This window comes from Dreissena polymorpha, chromosome 6, assembly GCF_020536995.1.
Source record: "Dreissena polymorpha isolate Duluth1 chromosome 6, UMN_Dpol_1.0, whole genome shotgun sequence".
Classification (NCBI taxonomy): Eukaryota; Metazoa; Mollusca; class Bivalvia; order Myida; family Dreissenidae; genus Dreissena; species Dreissena polymorpha.
In genome coordinates this window covers 113,254,026-113,276,670 of record NC_068360.1, presented here as the reverse complement: position 1 = coordinate 113,276,670, position 22,645 = coordinate 113,254,026, and the positions used below count along the sequence as shown (strand labels likewise).

The 22,645-nt window shown below is 32.7% G+C and overlaps 1 protein-coding gene across 1 annotated transcript in view; it reads left to right on the top strand.

Moving 5' to 3' along the window:
- The window catches only part of LOC127835997 (adhesion G protein-coupled receptor L3-like), a 57,448-nt gene extending 36,061 nt beyond the window's left edge, over window positions 1-21,387 (top strand). Inside the window, exons 5-21 of the mRNA XM_052362415.1 lie at window positions 4,014-4,039; window positions 4,860-4,943; window positions 5,185-5,431; window positions 5,674-5,746; window positions 7,634-7,742; window positions 7,858-7,901; window positions 10,759-10,879; window positions 12,452-12,555; window positions 14,445-14,547; window positions 15,012-15,162; window positions 16,560-16,629; window positions 16,865-16,931; window positions 17,137-17,222; window positions 17,676-17,802; window positions 18,498-18,539; window positions 19,404-19,472; window positions 20,366-21,387. Of these exons, the coding sequence (XP_052218375.1) occupies window positions 4,014-4,039; window positions 4,860-4,943; window positions 5,185-5,431; window positions 5,674-5,746; window positions 7,634-7,742; window positions 7,858-7,901; window positions 10,759-10,879; window positions 12,452-12,555; window positions 14,445-14,547; window positions 15,012-15,162; window positions 16,560-16,629; window positions 16,865-16,931; window positions 17,137-17,222; window positions 17,676-17,802; window positions 18,498-18,539; window positions 19,404-19,472; window positions 20,366-20,389 (1,547 nt within the window). The 3' untranslated portion in view covers window positions 20,390-21,387. The remainder of the gene's footprint in view (window positions 1-4,013; window positions 4,040-4,859; window positions 4,944-5,184; window positions 5,432-5,673; window positions 5,747-7,633; window positions 7,743-7,857; window positions 7,902-10,758; window positions 10,880-12,451; window positions 12,556-14,444; window positions 14,548-15,011; window positions 15,163-16,559; window positions 16,630-16,864; window positions 16,932-17,136; window positions 17,223-17,675; window positions 17,803-18,497; window positions 18,540-19,403; window positions 19,473-20,365) is intronic.
- Window positions 21,388-22,645: the final 1,258 nt, after the last annotated feature.

The window sequence follows — 22,645 nt, the reverse complement described above, 5'->3', positions numbered from 1 at the left end:
TCGTAGTATTTTTTAATTCTTTTTTTTTAAATAATTCAAATTTTAAAATTTTACAAATCAGTTGCTTAAACTTAACGATGCTAAAGATGAACTTTAACTCAAAATCGCCGGAAAAAATATATTGTTTAAGTTGTGTTATACATTAAAATGGTAGAATCTAGTTTCAAAGTTTCAATCATAAATAAAAAGTCAACATTTTTGTCTGTAACATTTAACAGTCGCCGTGGTGTATTGGATGAGGTATCCGTCTAGTGATTGGATGTCGGTGGGTTCGATTCCCAATACAACGTTGCAGCAACGTTTGGGTGCCCACTGCGAGATTTCATTATTCGCATGTGTAATTGACTTGTTGTGTGGTCTTATATCGATTTTGGAAGGCAGGACTGAAATATCCAATATAAAATAATGAACTCCTTCAGCTAGAGCAAACGACAGGCAAGCATTAAATTGCACTGTAATTCGTAGTGCAGGGATACATGACAAAACAAATATCAGGTTGTATATTAAGTCATTCATTTTCAAGTAAGTTGGTGCCTGTACACTATGGTAAACTATATTTCGATATATATATATATATATATATATATATATATATATATATATATATATATATATATATATATATATATATATTGAAAACCTAATATTGGCAACAAATTTTCCAAATGATTGTGTAGATGTCTGATAATTTGTAGTTTCTGTGTTGTCATTTCTTGTTGTTTTATTATTTAACTCATACTTATTTTACGATATGTGAATTGTTGTGAATTTTGGTGAAGTCAACAGTTTCTGTACGTATTAGTTTCAGTGTGTGTGCCTGACCTAGTTTCCAGAGTGTGTACGTTTGTGTTGGTGGGTGTTGTTTGTAATGATTCGTTGTTTTTCATCAGCACAGACGCTGCACTTGAGAGTGTCTACTATTGTCTTATTTGAGTAAATCATCGTTTTTTCTTCTCTTTCTGACCTCGTATTTAATCTGACTAGTCTATTTGTCCCCAGCAAGTCGAACCAGTCAGAGAACATATGTTTTACGCACCAGCCGTCAATACATACTCTGGCTGGGTAGCGTATTTGCTCATTTCTTCTGTACGATCTTGCATCCCCTGCTTCTGTTAACTTGTACAGGGTCGATCTTGCTGTAGAGATTTATATTGGAAATGGTATATCAATCCCAAAGTCGCTGTTCTTCAGATGGTAAACTTTTCTCATGATCACTGCAATGTAATTATATTCTCTAAACCTTGCAATTAAAGGTCGCTTATGGTCACTTCTGTCTCTGCATGCTTGCGAAGACGTTCGCCTTAATAGATGTTTCCTCTCAATATAGATATATTCTGTGTCAATGTCTAGCTCTCCGTATTTGTGCGTCAACTTCACCATAAAATATTGAAATGTTTCGCATATTTCTTGCCTCATTGTATATTGATCTATACCATTATACGTTTCAAATATTCTCGTTTCTCTCTCAGGTTTGTTCAATTTTGCTTATTTTGTTTTCTAGTTCGCTACAGTATTGGTTCAAATTTTGAACATCCCTCCTGCACGCGTTTTCTGCATCACTAATCTTTTCACAGTGTGTGTTTAATTGAGAAAATATACTTTTTAGTTTATCAGCAAAAGACAAGTTAACAAAACTTTTGCTACTACTACTTCTACTTGCCTTTTGTTTCTTTGTCACGGCTTTCCATTTTCCGTCAATGCCTCCATTGTTTGAAATCAAAAAACGATTTTGTTAACGATACCTCCTCCCAAACGTCAAAATCCTCGTCACCACTACTAATAACACTATATTTCTTGCAACATCATTTTATGATAAAGTGCACGAAAATTTGCACTTGAAATCACGCGAAAATACAATTTTCCTTCCCTTTAAAGCTTTTCAAGTCCTGACCGCACGACCACTCATGGGTTAATGTGAATAACTAAAAAAGTATTTGTTTTACGTAGTGTTTCTTCCACATAACTTTACCCTTTGGCCACTACGTTAACTATCTTAAAACACAAGTTATGCTATAAGTATTAAGAGTTTTTATTCATCAATATTACATATAGTGTTATTTCATTTTTTTTTATTCCATTCGTTATTCTATATTGATTTTAAATCACACTTTTTCAAACGATTGTATCGAATGCTAATCACTTTCAAGAAATACACGATTTACGAAATCGAATGACTGGTCGGATCGATTAGACAAATTGTATTCCTAATTATGCATGACAAACACACAATCACACAATCCGAAATTCGTTTTTGATTCGTTTGATACTTAAAAATAATCAACTGTTACATAAAAATCTTCCACTACAGAATTGTTGTCTCTTAAATACAGAGAGTCTAGCTAAAACCGTGTTAGTCACTGCAATTACGATACATGAGATATGGCATAAATTGCGTTACCAACTGATATGGCATAAATTGTGTTACCAACTGATAATAAAATTATATAAAGCTGACTCTGTAATAAATGTTAAAGAAGGAACAAACTAGTATTATATGTAATATAAACGATAACAGACAGCAGAGCTTGGTCGGATGTCTTTAATTGGCCTAAGCCGCATAGGCCTTCGGGCCGTTATGACGGCAGCGGACCAATTATAGACGTTCGGCCCAGCTCTGCCGTGTATTATTTTCAAAGATATTGATACCAATTTTGTTCTAACGCCATTAATTACGCCAGGCTAGGAAATGCTGTGTTACTTGTAAATGGGGTTCTTGGTAACCATCCTTAATTAAAGACTCTTCATGTAATTACTTTAGTTGACACGCCGAATGCTTTTTCTGGTCATCTACGTTCGAGTGGACTTAGTTTAATGTTTGAAACACCTGAGAATGCATTTAGGACTTTACCACTTTTTAATTTTCGTTTACCTACCTTTAATAACATGCTGACTAACGACGTCTATATATTTGTAATGCATAATGATGAGTGTATATGTTTTGGTCTCTGCCCTTTGATAGATTTTGGTTTTTTATGAAATCAATATGGTTGGTATTGTGGTGAACTACCGAACATGAAAAATTGGGATAAGTGGTTATTTGAAGGAATGATTATCGAGCTATACAACTGGCTATACATTAGTTGAAATCGCAAACAGTTAAGTTATAGTAGTGTAATTGATCACATTCAATAGACATGAAGATAAGGCAGGGCACATTGCTGTTTTAAGCTCAAAGTGAAACAATACATGTAGTTATAATATGTCGTCGTCTGTCGTTTTTGTCACTCTTAAGCAATTTTCGCACATTTACATTAACATAAAGGTTTCAAATGTTTCTTTTTTAATAATAGTGGACCTTATAAGTTTATGTTTAAATCTTGATTTAAGAAAACAATGTTTGGACAAAATATATTATATTAATATAACGTCAAATAAAATTCTCTGTTGTTATGTTGAAAAACAAACAGCTATTGAGATGGACATTTCCGGGTGCATGACTTTGTCTTGAAAAAAACTAGTCTCAAAATATAATACATGTTCGCAATATGACATTGTTCTAATTGATTAGTGCAAGTTGTTTACATCTTTCGTAATACGCTTTATTTGTATGTAGTTCAATCAATTTGCATTAATGACTTTGTATGTTGGGTAATTTGACAAAAAATACCATTATACGATTTAAATTGATTGTTTATTGCGTAAACCACTATCTAACAGTTGTATTGTATGTCATATTCTCACATGCAGAAAGGATTTTACAACTTTTTAACACAGAAAAATCCACTCACATTTTACATAATTTCGTATCTTAAACAATATTTTCAAATGACATATTCGAATACTTTCTTTGGCAGATATCTGTAGAAAACGATTCTACAAGCGACGTCTCGAAAAGTCATTTGGTTAACTAAATAACTCCTGTGAACTTGACTTTCCAAAGTATATATAACATGACAATCGCAAACAATTAAAATCAATGTGTCAGACATTATCATGAAAATAAATTATGAAAATCTGCTGTACATTAGTGTCATTTTGTTTAATCGAATATATATGTATTGTTCTTTTTAAAGGGGACGTGACCAGACTTGTGAATCAGGTGCGTGATGTTTAAAACGTTTTAATTATTTGAATGATACATCATATTTCATAAAGCCAAATACTGACTGATACGTTAAAGTAAAGTTTTTTTTAAGAATATAATGAGTTAATTTATGCTGCATATGCATTCATTAAGACGCATATCTTCCCGTTGTTTTATAATCTGAATTTCATTTTGTGCAAACGTTTAATAGAAGACACACGTTTTTCATTATTTTATCAATAATATTCTTACGGGACATAGTAGTTATGTTTCCTAATCGTAATTTTAGAAACTCGTTCTTGGCATGAGTACATTATATACGTTCATCTTCTTCTCTTTGTTGTTTCAAAGATACTAAAGATGACTGCAAACGTGACAAGGTTGGAGGTTTACGAGGCGTTAGCAGGCGTTGCTAACGTTACAACATATGAGAAAAATCACGCTGAAATAGCAAATTTAACATATGCTTTGGACTTTGTTACAAATCTTGTCCTCAACAATACAAGTCTAGCTACGAATGATGTTGCTGAGGTTAAAATTATTATTGTATTTTTTATAATTAACATTGCTATTAAATGTTCCATCTTAGTATGTACTTGCAAACTAACCCAACTCATCACCTTTTTTCTTTATCAAAAGCCTGACAAGGAATTCTACGTTGTATTCCTGCGTACAAATAACCCGATTCAAATTTACACACAAAAATGCATTTGTATCGATAATTGAACGTTTCTGCACAATATGGGTTTCAATTCCACTGAATTTTTCTATATCTCAATTTTGTGAAATTGTCATTTAGTGTGTATAGTAAAATTCTGTTTTTCTTTTTTTTCAGACACTTCTGCAGTCGGCCAGCAATATCATAGGTATTATCATAGAAAAGGAAAACAATGGCACGTGGTTGACGTTGAAACAAGAGGTAAACATGTTTATATTAGCGTTTAAATATACTTCCATATGGCCTTATTCATACTGATAAGTAAAATATCAGTAGAAGATTTCTTTTTAAAGATAATATTGACATGTATGTTAACGAATGTGTTGTGCGAGCAAATTTAAATACAGTAACAGTGTGTATTGATATAATGCAATGTAGTAATTTAAACATCCATGTCCGTGAAATGTAACCGAATTTATAACAAAACAGTTTTCATTTATAGAATGGGAAAACTACTGAAACACTGTTATCTTTAATCGACAAGTTTGGATCTGCAGTGCGTCAAAGGATTGGAGATAATAACCTCGACCCAATGTTAGTTGTTACTAAGAACATTGCTTTCGAGGTTAGGAAAATAATCAAAGGGATCGTATTATTTCCCGACAATTCTGTTCGAAACTACACAAAAAACGACAGTAAATGGATTCTTCATTCAAAGAACAGAATATTCTTAAACACAAGCGCATTAGGTAAATACATATATTACACAGTGCTATGTTTTATAACATACGTTATAAATTTACTGATTGTTATTCGTAAATACGTTATTTAGTAAGTATATTATATCAACTTTTAAGAGTAAAATGTTGATGTCCACTAATTATGGAGGGAATAGATAAAATGTGTGTGTTATATAAGAGCTCCAATATATTCTTTGGGTTTGTCTGTATACGCACCACTTTCAAAAGTTACGTTTATAATGCCATTTAAGGTGTTGTTGTTGCAACGACAGTGATCTACAAAAATCTGACTGATTTGATGTATGCTAGATCAGAATTCAATAGGTAAGTATCTTTCAATATAAGATGTATAGCTTCAAAGATAAAAACGTACCGATTTAAATGTTCTAAACTTGTTTTGAGAAGACTATAGAGTTATCCTACGTCCTTAAATTATCTCGACATGTCTGTTGGCCAGTCAGTCCCGCCTTACTAGAAAAATGGAGACGCTTTGATAACGTCAACATGTCATACCAAAAAGTATTTTTTTATCTATTCGGTATGATTTTAAAAACGAGCTTATTTGCACGCGATGCCTTTTTTTGTTATGCTCTTAAAAATCAAATCGAAGTTTCACGAAGGTGGCCTTATTTTGTCTTATGATAGTAAAGTATTAAATTAAATCTTGCTGCTTTGGTGTTAAGCATCACACTGTATGATGTATAGTGTCCCTTTAACTATACATTTTGCATTGCTGATGAATTTTAGTTGTTTTTCTAACTCAACAAATATGGTACAGTCCAAATATTTGAATTTAACACTTGGAAACATATTGATCTTTCCTTAAATTTCCATAGCTTTTTTGGTTACCTATTGTGACATGTCCTCGTTTGCATTATCTTTTTCGTGATCACAATTAACATGCTGATGCATACACTGAAAGGATACACCACATTTGAAATAATTTTATGCAAATGAAAGTATCCACACATTCATATTCCAATTTTCTAATAATCATGACGTTTCAATTTTAGATTTTTCTGCAAACTAATCATATCAGTGTGTTCCCTTAGTTAATTTATTTATATTCAACTACAATGCAAGTTTGAATTTTCTTCCATTAGCTCTATTTACAAAATGTATCTTGTGTTTGTTATTGCAGTGGGGTTTTGTAGCATGTACACATAGATTTTATTTTTGTGGTCATTTTGATCTAATTAAAAAGTTGATCTGCTGACCGACTTTTAAGACACACTTGTCCCAAATTCAAACTTTGAATCAATATTTTCTTGTTTGAAGTAAATAAATATATTATGCAAGACTAGTAATTCTCCCCAGATGACACATTGCAGGTGTTTTTTTTTACCAACACTAAGTAAGGTATAGCAAACTTTGTATTCTGTCAGTGCGTTTAGAATACTAAGGATACTTGTCTTGGTTGAATTTGAGGATACTTATAAAAGGTTATGTAAAGAGTATGGATTTTTTTTTCCAGAAGATGGTGCCATTGTTATTTTTTTTAATATATTTTAAACATGATTAGAATGTTAATTTTAGCAATTATACGCAAAGTTTGATTCTGGGACAAGTAGGATAGAAAAATAACATTGTTTTATATCTAGAAAATACGTGTATGATTCAATCTGGATCAAACCTGGTCGAACTATTTATCTTGACAATATCTAGGTAAAGTTCTTATCTGGGTCAAGTGGGTGAAAATATTAGTCACTTAGTCAAATCTTAGGCAATACATATAACCGATATTGAAGCAACGTGGCTCATTGGTCTAGACACAATGTTAGCATGTTAATATTCATATTATCAAGACCAAGTTTTAATAAGGGTCAATTGAGTCAACAACTGTGTAACCGGGTACACTCTTCGACATTACGATCACTTTATACACGGACGAGCGCTTTAGTTCCGTTATGCGATGTGGCAATCTTCGCAACGCTTTAAAATACAGTTGTCCTTCAGTTTTTAATCTTAATATTTCACAATCATTAACACTTAAAAAATATGCTTATATTGTGCGAACAATTGCACAAAGAGAACAGAACGGAACATAAATAAAACGAGTTATTCATAAAGTACACATGTGTAAGATTAAATCCGGCGAGTGTTAAAAACTCTGCATTTATTAGGATATGCAATATGAACATGGACTGTATAATAATAATCTTAAAACTATATAATACAAGAAGTGTTTATCGTCTGCATGTTCTGTTGTAGCTCATCGAATGATGGTGTAATAGTAAACGGCCCTGTCCTGTCGTGTTCGATTTCCAATGAGTCTCACATATTGACTTTACCAATTATCCTGACGTTTGAACATGGGCAGGTAAATATATACAAGTAATATGATGTCCGCTCGTATAATACTAATCAAATCGAGTTTGTGTGAAGTTTTATTAAAAGTTATTTGTCATGAGTACATTTACACGTTTGATGTACAGGCAAACTACTTCAACCCTTCGTGCAATTACTGGAAGTTTAGTAGGTAAGTTGCCTCTCCGATGTAACCGACTATAGTGGCGTTTGAGTTGAACTAAAATTATTTCAGCATTAATTCAATATTTATATGTAACCTCACATTGCTTATAATCTAAAATTGTATCGCACTTTGTACCAAAGTTCTAACCCAATAATTACTTATTAGTTTAAGAGTACATCGTAATCCAGGAGAACACAAGTATGACACCGACATGTGAACAATAGTTCGAGACTGTGATATGTTGAAATGTTACCACAAGAGAAGCCAGAATTATCAATAAATCTTGATAAAGCATGATCAAAATGTTTATTCTGAAGATATCCTGAATGAGATTAAATTTGGTTTATGTGCTAAACTAATAGGTCACGATGTCAAATCTTACAAAAAAACTAGCACTATGAATGAAGACACATTAAGGACTCTATCATGAGTAAACCTAGAGTCGGAATGTTTATCTTGACAACAGCTAGGCCGATTTCGAGTCTCGGTCATATTTGTTTAAAATCAAGGTCAAGTTATAACAAAACCTAATTACCACTCTAGATGCCACATTTATGACTCTTTCTCAAGTCAGAATGTTGATCTTGACAATACGTAGACCAATATTGAATCTTGGCCGCTTGAATTGATGACAATTGGTCAGAATGTTTTTATTGAAAATACCTGGGCCCAGTTTGAATCTAGGTCAGATTGGTCTATAAACAAGACGATCAGGTAAATCTTAAAGAAAAATTTATGGTCACATTTATGACTGAGTCATGATGGAAAATTTTCAGAATATTTATCTTGATAATGCACATGCAATGTTCAAATCTGTTAAAAGTGTGATCAAAAGTAGGTCACCTGGTCAAGTCTTCACATATTGTTGTTCGTGAACTTATTTGAGCGCATAAATGCCCTGGTGGCCTTTTTTGTAATCATAGCGAAAATAATAAATCTTTGTTTATTTTAACGCAGCTTCTTTGGACATATCATTGTTAAATAGTAACTTGTCATTTTAATTATTCCAATATGCCAAGTTTTATTGGGATTTTATATTTATCACATGACATTTTCTATAACGTTTGTATTATATTATACAATTTTACTTCCACATCGATGGGGTGGTAAGAAGATGTTATGTGGCTCGAGTTTAGATCATTTTGAAAAGTTTGATTTATGTCTCGTTTTTTGTAAGCTTATCAAGCAGTTTTGCGACAGTAAAACTTAGATATTAGGAATTTGCAAAGAATATCATTTGCAGAAACCTTGTTATAAATTAAGGATTGGTTCCGAGCTTTAAAACCAAGGTTTACCAGATATTTAAAAGAACCACTATGGTTTTCTCTGTGACTGGATATACAAGCATGTGGCTTTAACATTGAAATTTTAAAACATAAATAAAACAGGAATTGTATTAGCATTTTGTTTCTTTTTAGTTTTTTTTTTCAGGATAACACTTTAGTATAACAAAGACAAACATTCAAATAAACATACATATGCTACCTTTACTGTTAGTTTAAAGCGCGTTTTTACGATTTCATTTTCTTACAAATAAGACAATACGTTTATGAGTAAGTTAAAACTAGAATACTCATTCACACAAAAAAAGTGTACCAGAAAATAAAAAAAAGTGTTTTACAATTGCAAATATTTTCCTTTGTACAGTCAAAAACTCATTCCTGTACGAAAGACATGTACAATATTGACAATCCCCACCATTTGTGCAGATGCTTTACAACCCATATTCAGTTGTAGGGGGATCTTCAATACATTCGAGTAAAAGTGTCGGTAACAAATAGGCTTGTTTGTTTTGAATTTCAACAAAATAAACAACATTTAAAAGATTATTAAATTAGTTCATGACCTGTGCTTTTGTTATTGTTTTGGTTACCGATTAAACAAAATAGAATGTTGAAATTATAATGGTATATACTTATTTTGATAAGTGATATCATATATTTAAGAAATAATATTTTTCTATCATGGTTTGCAGTCGAATAACCCACAGTAAGGAGTTTAGATGCGTAGAAATTAAATCACGAGTGCGAAGCACGAGTTATATGATAACACGCATCTATACAACTTACTGTGGGTTATTCGATAACAAACCATCATAGAAAAATATTATTTCGATTCTAACACGATTCTGATTGATTTGGTTCAAGCTTTAGGACGTGAACTATATTTTTCAATACTCCGCCCTTCTTAGTACAAAGTTCACTATTTAGTGACGTCATTGAATTGTACAAACATATGACGTCGTTTTCATTCATAAATATTTTTCAAATGACGTCACTTTCATTGAAAACAACAACCGTAGAAACTTAATGACGTCACGTTTATTGATGCTACTGAAAAGCTGACATGCTATAAATGTTTTCTGAATTACGCTTCCTAACCAATAACATTCTTTGTAGGTGTGGTTATGCCACTTATCACCAAATATACAATTTGTTGTTTCATTACATTTATATACATGCTACATTTATTACAATTTTTTTAGGGCGGGTTTTAGCACGTGAATTTTACTGCAATATTTTCTTTATTTATTCGGAACTATTTCGGAACTATTTTCGAAATATTAAGCTCCGCCCATAAGTTATTGCAGAATAACCCACACTTGATTTCCTTCTTTGTCTATAGAAAACAAAGCGCGCGCCGTGTTAGAATGATAATTAATAAAATGAGCGCATTTCGTGTTGTGTATGCTTTAAGCGAATGTACACGATAACTTGCTTTCGTAATGTATGCTAAAATTGACACACTGTTACCTCGTATGAACATGAAATATCTCGCATTACATGTCACATGAGATATATTATATAATATTGAAATTAAGTAAATGATTGTTTGACTTTTCATCAATTTTCCACATCACTAGACCAGGGTACTGGGCGAGTGACGGTTGCAGTGTTCGAGCTCGAGATTCCGATGATTCGATTACAGTCTGTGAATGTAACCATCTCACCAACTTCGCTGTCCTCATGAGTCCTTTAGTTGAGGTATGATCAAACATACCTGCGAGATAATTTGGACACTGACTAGTATTTTTGGCCGATACTTTATTTAACTCAATGACATAACTTTTTTGTTAGAAAACTTTGATCAACTTTGGTGATAACTCATTTTAATACACCGGACACAATACAAGCATCTTTATTACCGCATAAATAACATTAGAAGGGACATTGTGTGTGTGTGTGATCTGTAGACACTAGGAAACAACCATTACATCCTTAAACATATTCATATGTACATGCATTTGTTTCATGGTCAAAGTCTCAAAGGTTCGTTGTTGTCGAGATATTCAAAAGTTGTCATCGCTCCCTAGCCTAGAGCAATCTACAATTGCTTATTTTGAGATTATGGACACTGCGTGTTTAAGAGTCTGTGCAAAATGAGCAAAAGCAAAGTGTGTGATTGTATGCATTCGTAGGAAATGAGCATTAAAACATATATATATATATATATATATATATATATATATATATAAATATAAATATATATATATATATATATATATATATATATATATATATATATATATATATATATATATATATAAATATATATATAATATTAAAATATAATCCATGCAAAAGTAATATTAATTTTGTATACATTCATTCGACTTGTGCTGTTTTGTACTGTTTTGGCAATTGGTCACTTGCCTTAAATAAAGGACCAACTATTTGTATATAATGCGATTTCAATACTGCTCCAGCAGCTGGAGTTTCACTTATTTATATTGAAACGACAAAGGTATTTTAAGACGTGCATATCCAAGTTCAGTTTTTCAATCTCTCGTACAAATATCGTTTTAAAATTATGTTTGTTAATGTGGGGTTCAGTATGTTGTTTTTATATGAAATTCGACTTGTGTTGTTTTGTACTGTTTTCGCAATTGGTCACTTGCCTTAAATAAAGGACCAACTAATTGTATATAATGAGAATTCAATACTGCTCCAGCAGCTGGAGTTACACTTATTTATATTGAAACGATAAAGGTATTATAAGACGTGCATATACAATATCAGTTGTTCAATCTCTCGTACAAATATCGTTTTAAAATTATGTTTGTTAATGTGGGGTTCAGTATATTGTTTTTATATAAAATTGGACTTGTGTTGTTTTGTACTGTTTTGGCAATTGGTCACTTGCCTGAAATAAAGGACCAAATTATTGTATATAATGAGAATTCAATACTGCTCCAGCAGCTGGAGTTGCACTTCTTTATATTGAAAGACTTGCATATACAAGTTCAGTTTTTCAATCTCTCGTACAAATATCGTTTTAAAATTTATTTTTTTAATGTGGAGTTCAGTATGTTGTTTTTATATGAAATTCAAACGGATTTCTTTCTTTAAGTGCAAACGTCTTTTTGCAGAGTTATGAATATATGATTGGATATTTACACAATCTGAATTGCATGGATTTAAACATACATGTGTTTGATAAAACCGCTATTATTGTTTAGTTGGTCAGGAAGTTATTGTAAACATGTATTTTTTTTTGGAATACCCTAAATCATGAATTGATGACCGTACGGTTAATTTATTCTTTTTCATTTGTAGGCAGATGTAACGTCCAAAGCCTTACGCCTAGTGTCGATTGTTGGCATTTCAGTATCAACGTTTTGCCTACTTCTGACAATTATTGTTTTTGCAAAGCTTTGGAGGTTTGTATGAGGGCGGATACAGTATTGACTATTAATATAATACGATAGTTATATTCAAATTTGGATTTTCTGCGCCATTGTGTTTTACGGATTAGCAATACGGGTTATAATTTGGTAAGAACAACCCTCTGATTAGTTGATATAATTCGCTGCCATCTTGACGGTTTGCATGAGTCAATAATTCCGACTTTGGATGAGCGACCATTTTGACAGTTTGCTAGCATATTTACTAAGCCGCCATCCCGTTGCGAAATCAAAAGATTGAAGAGATATTTTGACTAAGGAGAATTATTATCGACTCTTAATTTATTTTTTAATTTGTATTGGTCCGGTGGCCACTTAACGATTTGAAAGAACATATTCGTCGGTTTTGATAGAAATAGCTAAATTTCAACACCATATGGGGTCTTGTAACATAGATTAAACAAAACACATAATGCTCGTTTTTTTGGTGGCACAATTTATTTCATTTTATTTTCCCGAAACGATATCTATTCATACGACACACGAACACTACCATGGTACATTAACATGTGTAATATTTAATTTAACAAAACAACATCAGGAACACTTATTTGTTATGAGTTTACTTTATTTTACGAAATAATGTACGAAATGCATTACGCACTAAGCATACTAGAGCGCATTATTAAAATGTGTGTTGACCTCTTTTAACATAACCTAACATAAGACTTTGTTATTCTTCGTCATCATACAATGAAACAGTCATATTATCTCTGCGAAATGGTAATTTAAAGGGAAGTTAGTACAGTTATTACTAGCAGCCATTTATTTGACTTCACTTAAAGCTGCGGCATACACAAGGTCAACGTGTGAGGACATTGACGTGACGCGTTTATGTTGGTGTTGGGTTGTCTAATAGTGGTGATGGTAAAATAATTTCGCATCAACCTCGCTTCCTTCTTCCATCGTTAGTTAACTTTATAAAAATAATTCACAAAGTTCATCTTCGCAATGTAGCATATATATCAAATCATATATATCGAATTCTCGAAAGATTAGTGTGATGATAAAAAAACTATTGAGTACCTTTGTCACTGGTTGAGGACTGAATGCACACACATTTCTAATGTTTAATATTGCATTATTTATAATCATATTTTTTCCAATTTAAATTCACCAGTTAATCCGTCTTGATGAGAGCCACCAGAATCAGCGCTGACATGATGAAATACATCTAAGCGAAACTATGATGTCAATGGATTTCATGAAATCAAAATTGATTTAGCTTTGTTATTGCCATTTAAATTGAACAAAAACACGTTCAAAACATGCTTAGATAAGATGGTGGAAGCCTCACTCCGTCAAAATGGTCCCTTATACAAAGTCGAACCTCACAACCCACGGAACGCTTGACTCAATCGAACCGACAAGATGACCGCGAATACAACCAAGCATATTGCTGATCACACTCGATTGACACTAATCAGAAAGCTTATGCCACCAAACCGTTAAACAAAATGGCACCAATAATCCTGCGCTACCGGTAAACAAGATGTGGCTGTATAATGCGCGTGTGCATGTGCTGCATGTACCTTCCGTCATCGCTCTATGAGCGTCCTACTATTTGTTCGATCGGTAACTCTAGTAATTGGTAAAAAAAAACACCAACAAAATTAACGCATTGTCAAGATTCAAAATTGTGTAGGAACTTCGTGTCTGATACAAAACTGTGTTATATATTCATAGAATGTGTAATGCTCATTAGCATGTTGGTATGTAACGTTCATGAAAGAGATTCCATCAGATGTTTAAAGTAAAATTGTGGTATGCTTTGCTAGTTGTTTCTCTTTTCGACAATATAGTCAAGTATCTTTTTCATATATTGCAATAAAACGTCTTAAACTGTCTAGTTTAATCTGATTTAGATACGTTCAGAGCGATAGGTCCGTTATGTTGCTGAATCTCATCGTTGCGCTTGTTGTATCCTACGCGATCTTCATTGGAGGCATTGACCGTACGGAAAACAAGGTTGGCGATGGGTGGATCCGGCATTATGCACGATTACTCCCCCAGCAATTGTATAAAGGCTGGCTGTTTCTTGCATTAAACATTTAAACCACTTAAACCGCGTGTTAAAAATATATTCATTAAAAGACAAATTCAGATATGATTGATTAGCGTTGAAGCGTTCATTGCTTCATGCTCAACACCATCGAATAATTTACATTTCTTTTAATAATGTTTCAAATAGTTTAAGCTAACAACTTACATACTGAACGTCGTATTTACTTATATAATTAAAACAATATGCTCTTCCATTCGTGCAAAAAGCAGCCGTCATGTACGTTTATTGTTTATTGACAGTTATCCATATACTCAGCATACAGTTTTGAGAGTGTAACGTCTGATAATTTGTATAATGAGTCTGTGTTATTTCGTTAAACTCTAAACTCAGATTATTTTCGATTGAACATAAATAAACATTTTTACAGATTGTTTGTATGGTAGCCGCTGCTGCGTTGCACTACATCTATAGCGCCGTATTTTGCCTCATGCTTGCAGAGGGAATTGGTATTGCGATCGACGTTATTTTAGTTTTTGCCAAATATGCACCACTCCGCCAGCTGTTAGTGTTTGCATGGGGTAAACTACCTTTTTTGTTCGGTTAATCGTAAAATGTGTATATATAGTATTTAAAGCGGGTATATACGATTTTTATATGTGTTTAATTGTAATATATTGATAAAATATGTTACAATAACACAAAATAGGCAAGAACAATTATACATTAAAGCCGAATTTCATTAAATGCAGCAAAGAAAAATTAGCGCCCCGAGCCGATAGTGACGTACATATTTTCCTACAATAACCGAAGCATTCGTCTTTGTATTATAAACCGTTAAACTACGAGGGGTGTTCCAGAAGTTCGTGGGTTTTCGCTATAACTTATTAGTTTGCTGGTTAAAGTCAATGAAATTTACATATTATACAAACCAATTATCACGGACTTTATATATAAGCTAAAAATGCATGAATTCCACAAAGCGCGTTTGAAATGCGTTGCCATAGAGACCTCAGTATCGACATGCGGCGCACGCGTGTATTTTATTAAAAGTATGAGCGTTACGCGAATTTAAATTTGGTTTAAATGTCGTTGATAAACATAATTTACGGCAAATGTTAAGTTACAGCGCCTAAGTCCTCCTTACAGCCCGGATTTGGCCCCTATAGACTTCCGCGTCTTCCCGGAAGTTAAATCACAGTTGCGCGGTATTCGCTTTGCAAGTAAACAGGAACTTACAGTTGCAGCAAAGCGAATGGTGTCGTCTTTTGACGCTGACTGGTATATAGACAAGTGGATTTCCCGACACATAAAGTACATTCGCGTTGGAGGTGATTATGTGGAAAAGATTTGACAGTTGTTAACTTCATAACGTCATTGACGTTGAACAGAAACGTTACATGTGCGTTGGTGTGCGCATTGTGCACATGTTTAAATCTATGATATATATTTATTGTTCTATGTTTTTCTATGATATTTGGAGAGTAGATTTGGAAAGGACGAAATATTCTTAACATGCTATTTGTTTGTCCATTCATGTTACCAAATGAAAGTTATAGCGAAAATCCACGAACTTCTGGAACACCCCTCGTAAGTTTAGATGCACATCGTACATGTATGGTATACATGCTGGCGAATTCGGCTGTACAGCCGTTTTCAATTTCAGAATTAAATATCTGGCTTATTTCGCATTTTTCGACACATGTTCTTCTTAACTTTTATTTTAATTTATATTGAAATATATATATAATAAGTGTTTTACACAGTTTATATAAATTCATAAATATTTGACAAAATCGTATATACCCGCTTTAACGATGCACTTTATACATATTGTCAGATTAGGGGATTACTTTTCAAAATTTATTTATAAAATGGTTATACATGCAGTCTTTTGAGGGGCTTACTGTCCAATAATTATTTTTAAAATGATCTTTAACTTCTTGATAATTTAACCAGTATGCTTTGTCTTTTGTAGGTCTTCCTGTAATTATAGTTGGAACAACACTTGCTATCACACAAACTAATGGATTCGGCAATGAGCATTAGTACGTTTATTATGCTCACATATGTCAAGAAATATTTAGCATATGTTTAAATTAATAATAATCTTATTGCTGAAATAGCACTAGTTTTCGAAATTTAGTAATATAAATACATGTAACACAATACTCGAATTCAGAAATGAACGAATCTTTTACATTTTCTAAATAATTACCCTAAGAGTCTCGTTATACAATACAGCTGTTCAAAGACCTATATTAACAATCCAGTTACTTCCAGCTGCTGGTTGTCTCTATCCCGTGGACTCAGATGGGCATTTGTTGGTCCAGCCTTGTTCGTGATACTGGTAATTGTTTACTGATTAATATCTAAGATACATTCAATTAAGGTGGAAATAGAAGCAGGTAATAATGTAATCGACGAGCATAAATTCAATAATAAAAATATGTAGTTCATCTACAAACCGTCTTTGTTTTTTTTAATTAACATATGAAGGCAAACATTGTTTTAAATCGTATAATCATGCGGATGTTGTTTTTTTTCTCTTCCAGTTCAACGTCATTGTTTTGAGTATGTTGTTTAAGAAAATGTTTGCTCTAAAAGCCATGGTGGACAAGCCAATTAAAGACAAAGTCAAGTAAGATAATCACACATCAAGTTATACTTTGTATAAGTGCCATGCATGTAAGATCCCGAGTCCCGCAAACAAATTACTCTTTTCGGAAATTGTTTCATGGTAACATGATTTCCTGCCAAAAAATACAAACTACCAACAAAAAAAACTGTCAATTCATTCCGATTAAGTGATTGTGTATGGAAACTATCTTTTACACGCGATAGCATGCAATGCCAGCAGAGCAAAGCAAGTAAGTACACTATGTTCGTATTGATCGGACGGTTACGTTGTTAGTCCATTTGCATAAATCTCTTTCGAGCAAATGTAACCTTCAATATGATATTAGTTAAAAGAAACTTAATAGTTATAAATTAGAACTTGTTGAATGACTATAATTTATAGGACAACGTGGTGATATTGTACGGGATTGAAAACAGTTTAAGTATAGAAAAAGTAAAAGATTACTGTTTGTAGGAAAACTCTTTGGTCTCTGTGCGTTCTCGTACCTTTGATGGGCGTCTCCTGGATACTCGGCATCTTCTATGTCAACGAGTCGGCCTCATTCATGCAGTATGTGTTCGCAATCTGCAACGGGCTGCAGGTTGGTATGCATTGAACCACTAAGTGTTTTATAAACAAAGTGCCTTCTGTCAGATCAACGATTGCCATAGCAGTCTTGACAAATGCAGTTCACCGCGTACGGATATTCATGAAGTTTTGTGTTCCTGCAAACGTCTATTCATTTCATCAACAGATCTAACTCAATTTAAAAATAAGTGTTAACAATAAAGTTCAAGTTGTGTACCAACTTCTGAACATTTATTATTTAAATAGATACGTTTAAAATTTCATCAGCATAAAGAAATATAAGCTTTTCAATTGTTTGTTGTTATAACAAGAAGAGGTTATCACATAGCCAAAATGGCGACGTCCATGCCAAGACAGGTATTGTTCTCCCTTTTAAACCTGTATTACTATAATAAAAATATGTAATGCCTCTCCGTTTCCAGCCATATCAGCAAGAACTTTGTTAGCGTCTATTTCGTATCGATATTCGATCTATATCTCGACTTTACACTCTACGAAATTTCTTAGTGGGAACAGCAAATTATAGCTCACGCTAAAATAATTCGTAGCAAGTAAAGGCGAGGTATAAACCGAATATTAATACGAAACAAACGCTAATTACTTTCTAACTGATATGTCTGGAAAGTGAACGGCACTTACGTATTTAACAAACGTCGCCATCTTGACTACGTGATTATCCCTCCTGATAACGTTGATGTTTTGTTGCAGGGCGTGTATATCTTCGTATTCAACTGCATTTTAAATAGACAGGTAAACTTCTTATGGTTTGTAAAAAATGTATCTTCTTTTTTTACAATATAATCATTATTTATATATGCCATTTCGATAATTGCTATTTGCTCTACACATGGCTTTGTTTTGACCTGCAAACGAAGTGATACGCGTGAACAAATTATGTTGGTGATAATGTTGCGACATGGTGTTAAGTTTAATTTACACAATTGCAATCAATTACAATGTAACATTCGAACGAGAAATTAACACTCTCTTTGCCATACTAAATTCAGCTGAAACATGAACACTTGACAATAAAAATATTTTGCGTAATCAATAATATTTACCCTGTTTTGCGACAGGAACATTTGACATAAGAATTATAGCGTAATATCTTTTGTGCGTTATATGAAACATATTTAGATTTACTTCCTGAATGTCTGCAATTATTTTTTGTAAGATTAAGATTCTCTGCACATCCTCTTGAAGATCAAAACTGGAATATACGCCCAAAATTACATACCACCAAATGAACGTTATGCTTATGTTGTAATGACTTGGATTTAGAAGATGAAAACCATTTTGAATGAATATGCCGATGTAAAATTGATTTTAAGAAAACCTTAAAGCCCCATACAATTTATATAAACCCATTTGTATATTAATGCCACAAGTAATTATGTAAATATATCATTGAAGCTATTGTGATGAGAAATGCGATTGTTTATAATTGTATTACCGCTTTTATAGTTTATCATTATGTGTATTCGTAAGTGTCTGTTTTACATTTAGTATTGCTATTTTGTTTAACCTAGTTACGTGACAGAAAATAATATGTATACTTAAGTATGAAGACGATGCACTTCTGTATAAGTCTGAATAAACTGTCTGTCTATATAGGTCAGAAATGGCTTCAAGATGGAAAGCATCAGGCGCCGAAACAAATCAATGACGAGGTTGTTCTCACTGGTAATTAGCATTATATTATAATTAAAAACGAGGCAGCAGACACACGAACACAATGTAAACATAAAAACACGCAGTTGGTTTTATTTAAAAGATAATACTTATAGAAATGTATACGCATTTAAGGAACAAATATGTGCACATATTTATCAATTAAATTACAAAAGCAATCAACAAGTATACACAGTTTATGAATATCAAACATGACACGTACTAGAATATGTGACATGTTCGTATTTTAAATTATTGCAAATTATAGTCGTTAAGTCATTCATATTTATTGAAGTAGTTATTAGTAGGTAAAGTCATACATAATAGTATATCATATACATTGTAGTGAAGCCGTTTTAACAATAAATCGAGAATTAAACAAATATGTGAACATAAATAACTAGATAAACTACATCAACTATTGTGAATTATTGTAACGTTATGCAACTATACCTATGATATGTAATCACATTGTGTGTTTACAATGGAGAAATACGTTTAAATCTTGAATATTAATAACTCTTTTTGTTCTAGTATTTTATCCTCTTAGAGGAATGATTTCAATGTTTGCTTTGAAGCATCCATTAATTTAGAACTTAAAAATCAATTTTCGTAAACGGTGATAATCTAATAAGATAATTTGCTACTCAGAATGTATTCACTAACCTTCTGGGATGATTTATAAGTCGTTATGTTGTACAACTACGAACACTTAACAATGTGAAAAGAGCAGATTCAATGCATATTCTAACACGCTTTTCAACCGTTTGGAGAAAATGAATGAGTTTACTTCTTTAACTCCATAATTGTTTATAAGCGTGTACATAAACACTGAATGGAAAGGCGCAAGATTATCAGAGGAAGTGTCGTTAAACATTTATTTCAATTCATGTTTTGCTTTTCAGAATCTGCATAACGTCTCGAAATAATCGAACGGAGAACGGCGTGATTGCGATTAAGACCACATGAAAACATATACATCCCTGTGTAATCTGCATCCGCACCTAGGCGACCTTCAAACCAAACCAGAAACATCTGACAATCAATGTAATATGGAACGACAAGCAACGTATAAATGTGGATTAGTCATATGACTGATCTTGATGAGTATAATGCTCATATGTAGGGAGTGTAATAGAAGTTTTAAACGTTAAGGTTTATGAAGATAACTTTCTTTTCACTTGTATGTACTTGTCAAGGACTTGAACGAAAATTTAACATAATAATGCTATATATCTGAAAACTTAACTGTATGTTCACATGTATAAACAATTTCTTTCGTATGCATTAACCTTTCTGTCTTCAAGGTTTTTGAAGATTTATTTCCATTCTAGAGAAACAAAGATCTGACGTATTCCGACCACAAAACCAAAACAAAAATGTACATAAAATAATTTAAAATATTTAAAATTAATATAGTATGCTATTTAAATAAAATGTGTATACATAATCAGAAATCACGGATATTATAACAATTATAAACTCTTGTTTTGTGTATGTTTGTGCTTTATTCAACAACTTATGAGGATGGTGCATACAAATTGAATGTGACAACCGCAAAAGTAAAACTTGTTAAGAACCGAGTGGTGATCGAAGTAAAGCTATTTTATGCTGATTTATCGCATTATTAAAAGTTGAATACTTGTAAAGTTTAAATTATAAGCAGCTTTATTCCTCCATGTTTGTGTTGTTTTTATGTTTGAATGTGTTTATATATCATATACTCTCAAATTATATCAGCCGAGATTAAGACAATATTTTCTAATAGTACGTGTTTGTTGCTTGATGCAGTATATATATTCGAACGGTGTGACTTTCTTATACAAATGTATCATTTGTAATGAATATTAATCATTCTATTAACACTGTGTGGTTTAATATATCAAACATATTTGTTAATGTGTATACTGTGAATGTGTAAGTAAATTTATTAAAATGGCTTATGAAAATGACATTTGCGTATTGATAAAGACCGATTTGTAAGTTTTAATTACGGTTATGGGAATTCGACAGCAAGCCGAACGGTAAAATACGACCGCATACATTTTTAACAAACTGCCCGTCAATTTCAAGTCATCTTCCGAGTGAAAACATGTTAAATCGGTTATAGTCTTTTCATGGCCCGAAGGAGGGCATATAGTGATCGAACCGTCCGTCCTTCCGTCACACTTTGCGTCCGTCCTTCCGTCACACTTTGCATTTAGGTTTCGAATTTAGGTTTCGAAAAAAGCTCATAACTTCGATGTCCCTTCACATAGCAACTTGATATCTGGCATGCATAGATATCTCATAGAGCTGCACTGTTTGAGTGGAGAAAGGTCAATGTCATCCTTCAAGGTCAAAGGTCATAAAACATGTAACAAAGCGGCTCAGTTGGGGGCATTGCGTTTCTGACAAACACATGTCTTGTTATATTCTTACCTCCGTAAGAAGTCACCTTGCAACGATAATAAGATGTATGAGTTATGTGCTCGAAAGATGTGTTTATTGTAGTCTTTGACGGCGCTATTTTTTGCATTATTTCTGGTGCTTTAAAATATACAGGTGCACTATTTACATTCGATTTAAAATGATTGCGCATGCAAATCAAAAATCTGAACAAGGAATTTTAACTTTGATTACATCAGCATTCCTATGTCGGATATATCCTTCGCATCCTTCGAGAGTTGTGTCTTACGAACTATTAATCGTCCCTCATTTGAGCTATGCGTTATTAATGCCGCTTAGTTGTTTAAAAAACAAGTTATATCCATTTGATGTAAATGAACCGGAGGTGCTCGCCATTTACAAAAGCTACCGAATATGTGTGATGAAGACTATTACTTCGAAATATCGATTCGTTCTTATGCGATCTCGCATCGTAATCTAGACTCATAGCAACTTGTTTTCGCATAAGTGCCCTTGCTATTCTTAGCAGAATCCCGATGTCATATAGCAAAATGAATATGCAATACATCAATATTAATTGTGCGATCTCGACTTGCATTGTCTATGAATATACCTGAACGAAAACATGGTGCGAAATCATGAGATCACGAACGAGATCAAGATATGAAGAGCACTTCTGAAAATCGTTCCTGAAGGCCTGAATAGGCCACCCTTATTTGTCAGTTTGCTGTATTTGCTTTTTTGAATACAATTTTATACCGAAATGCATTGTGCTAAAGTATACCATTTACAACTCG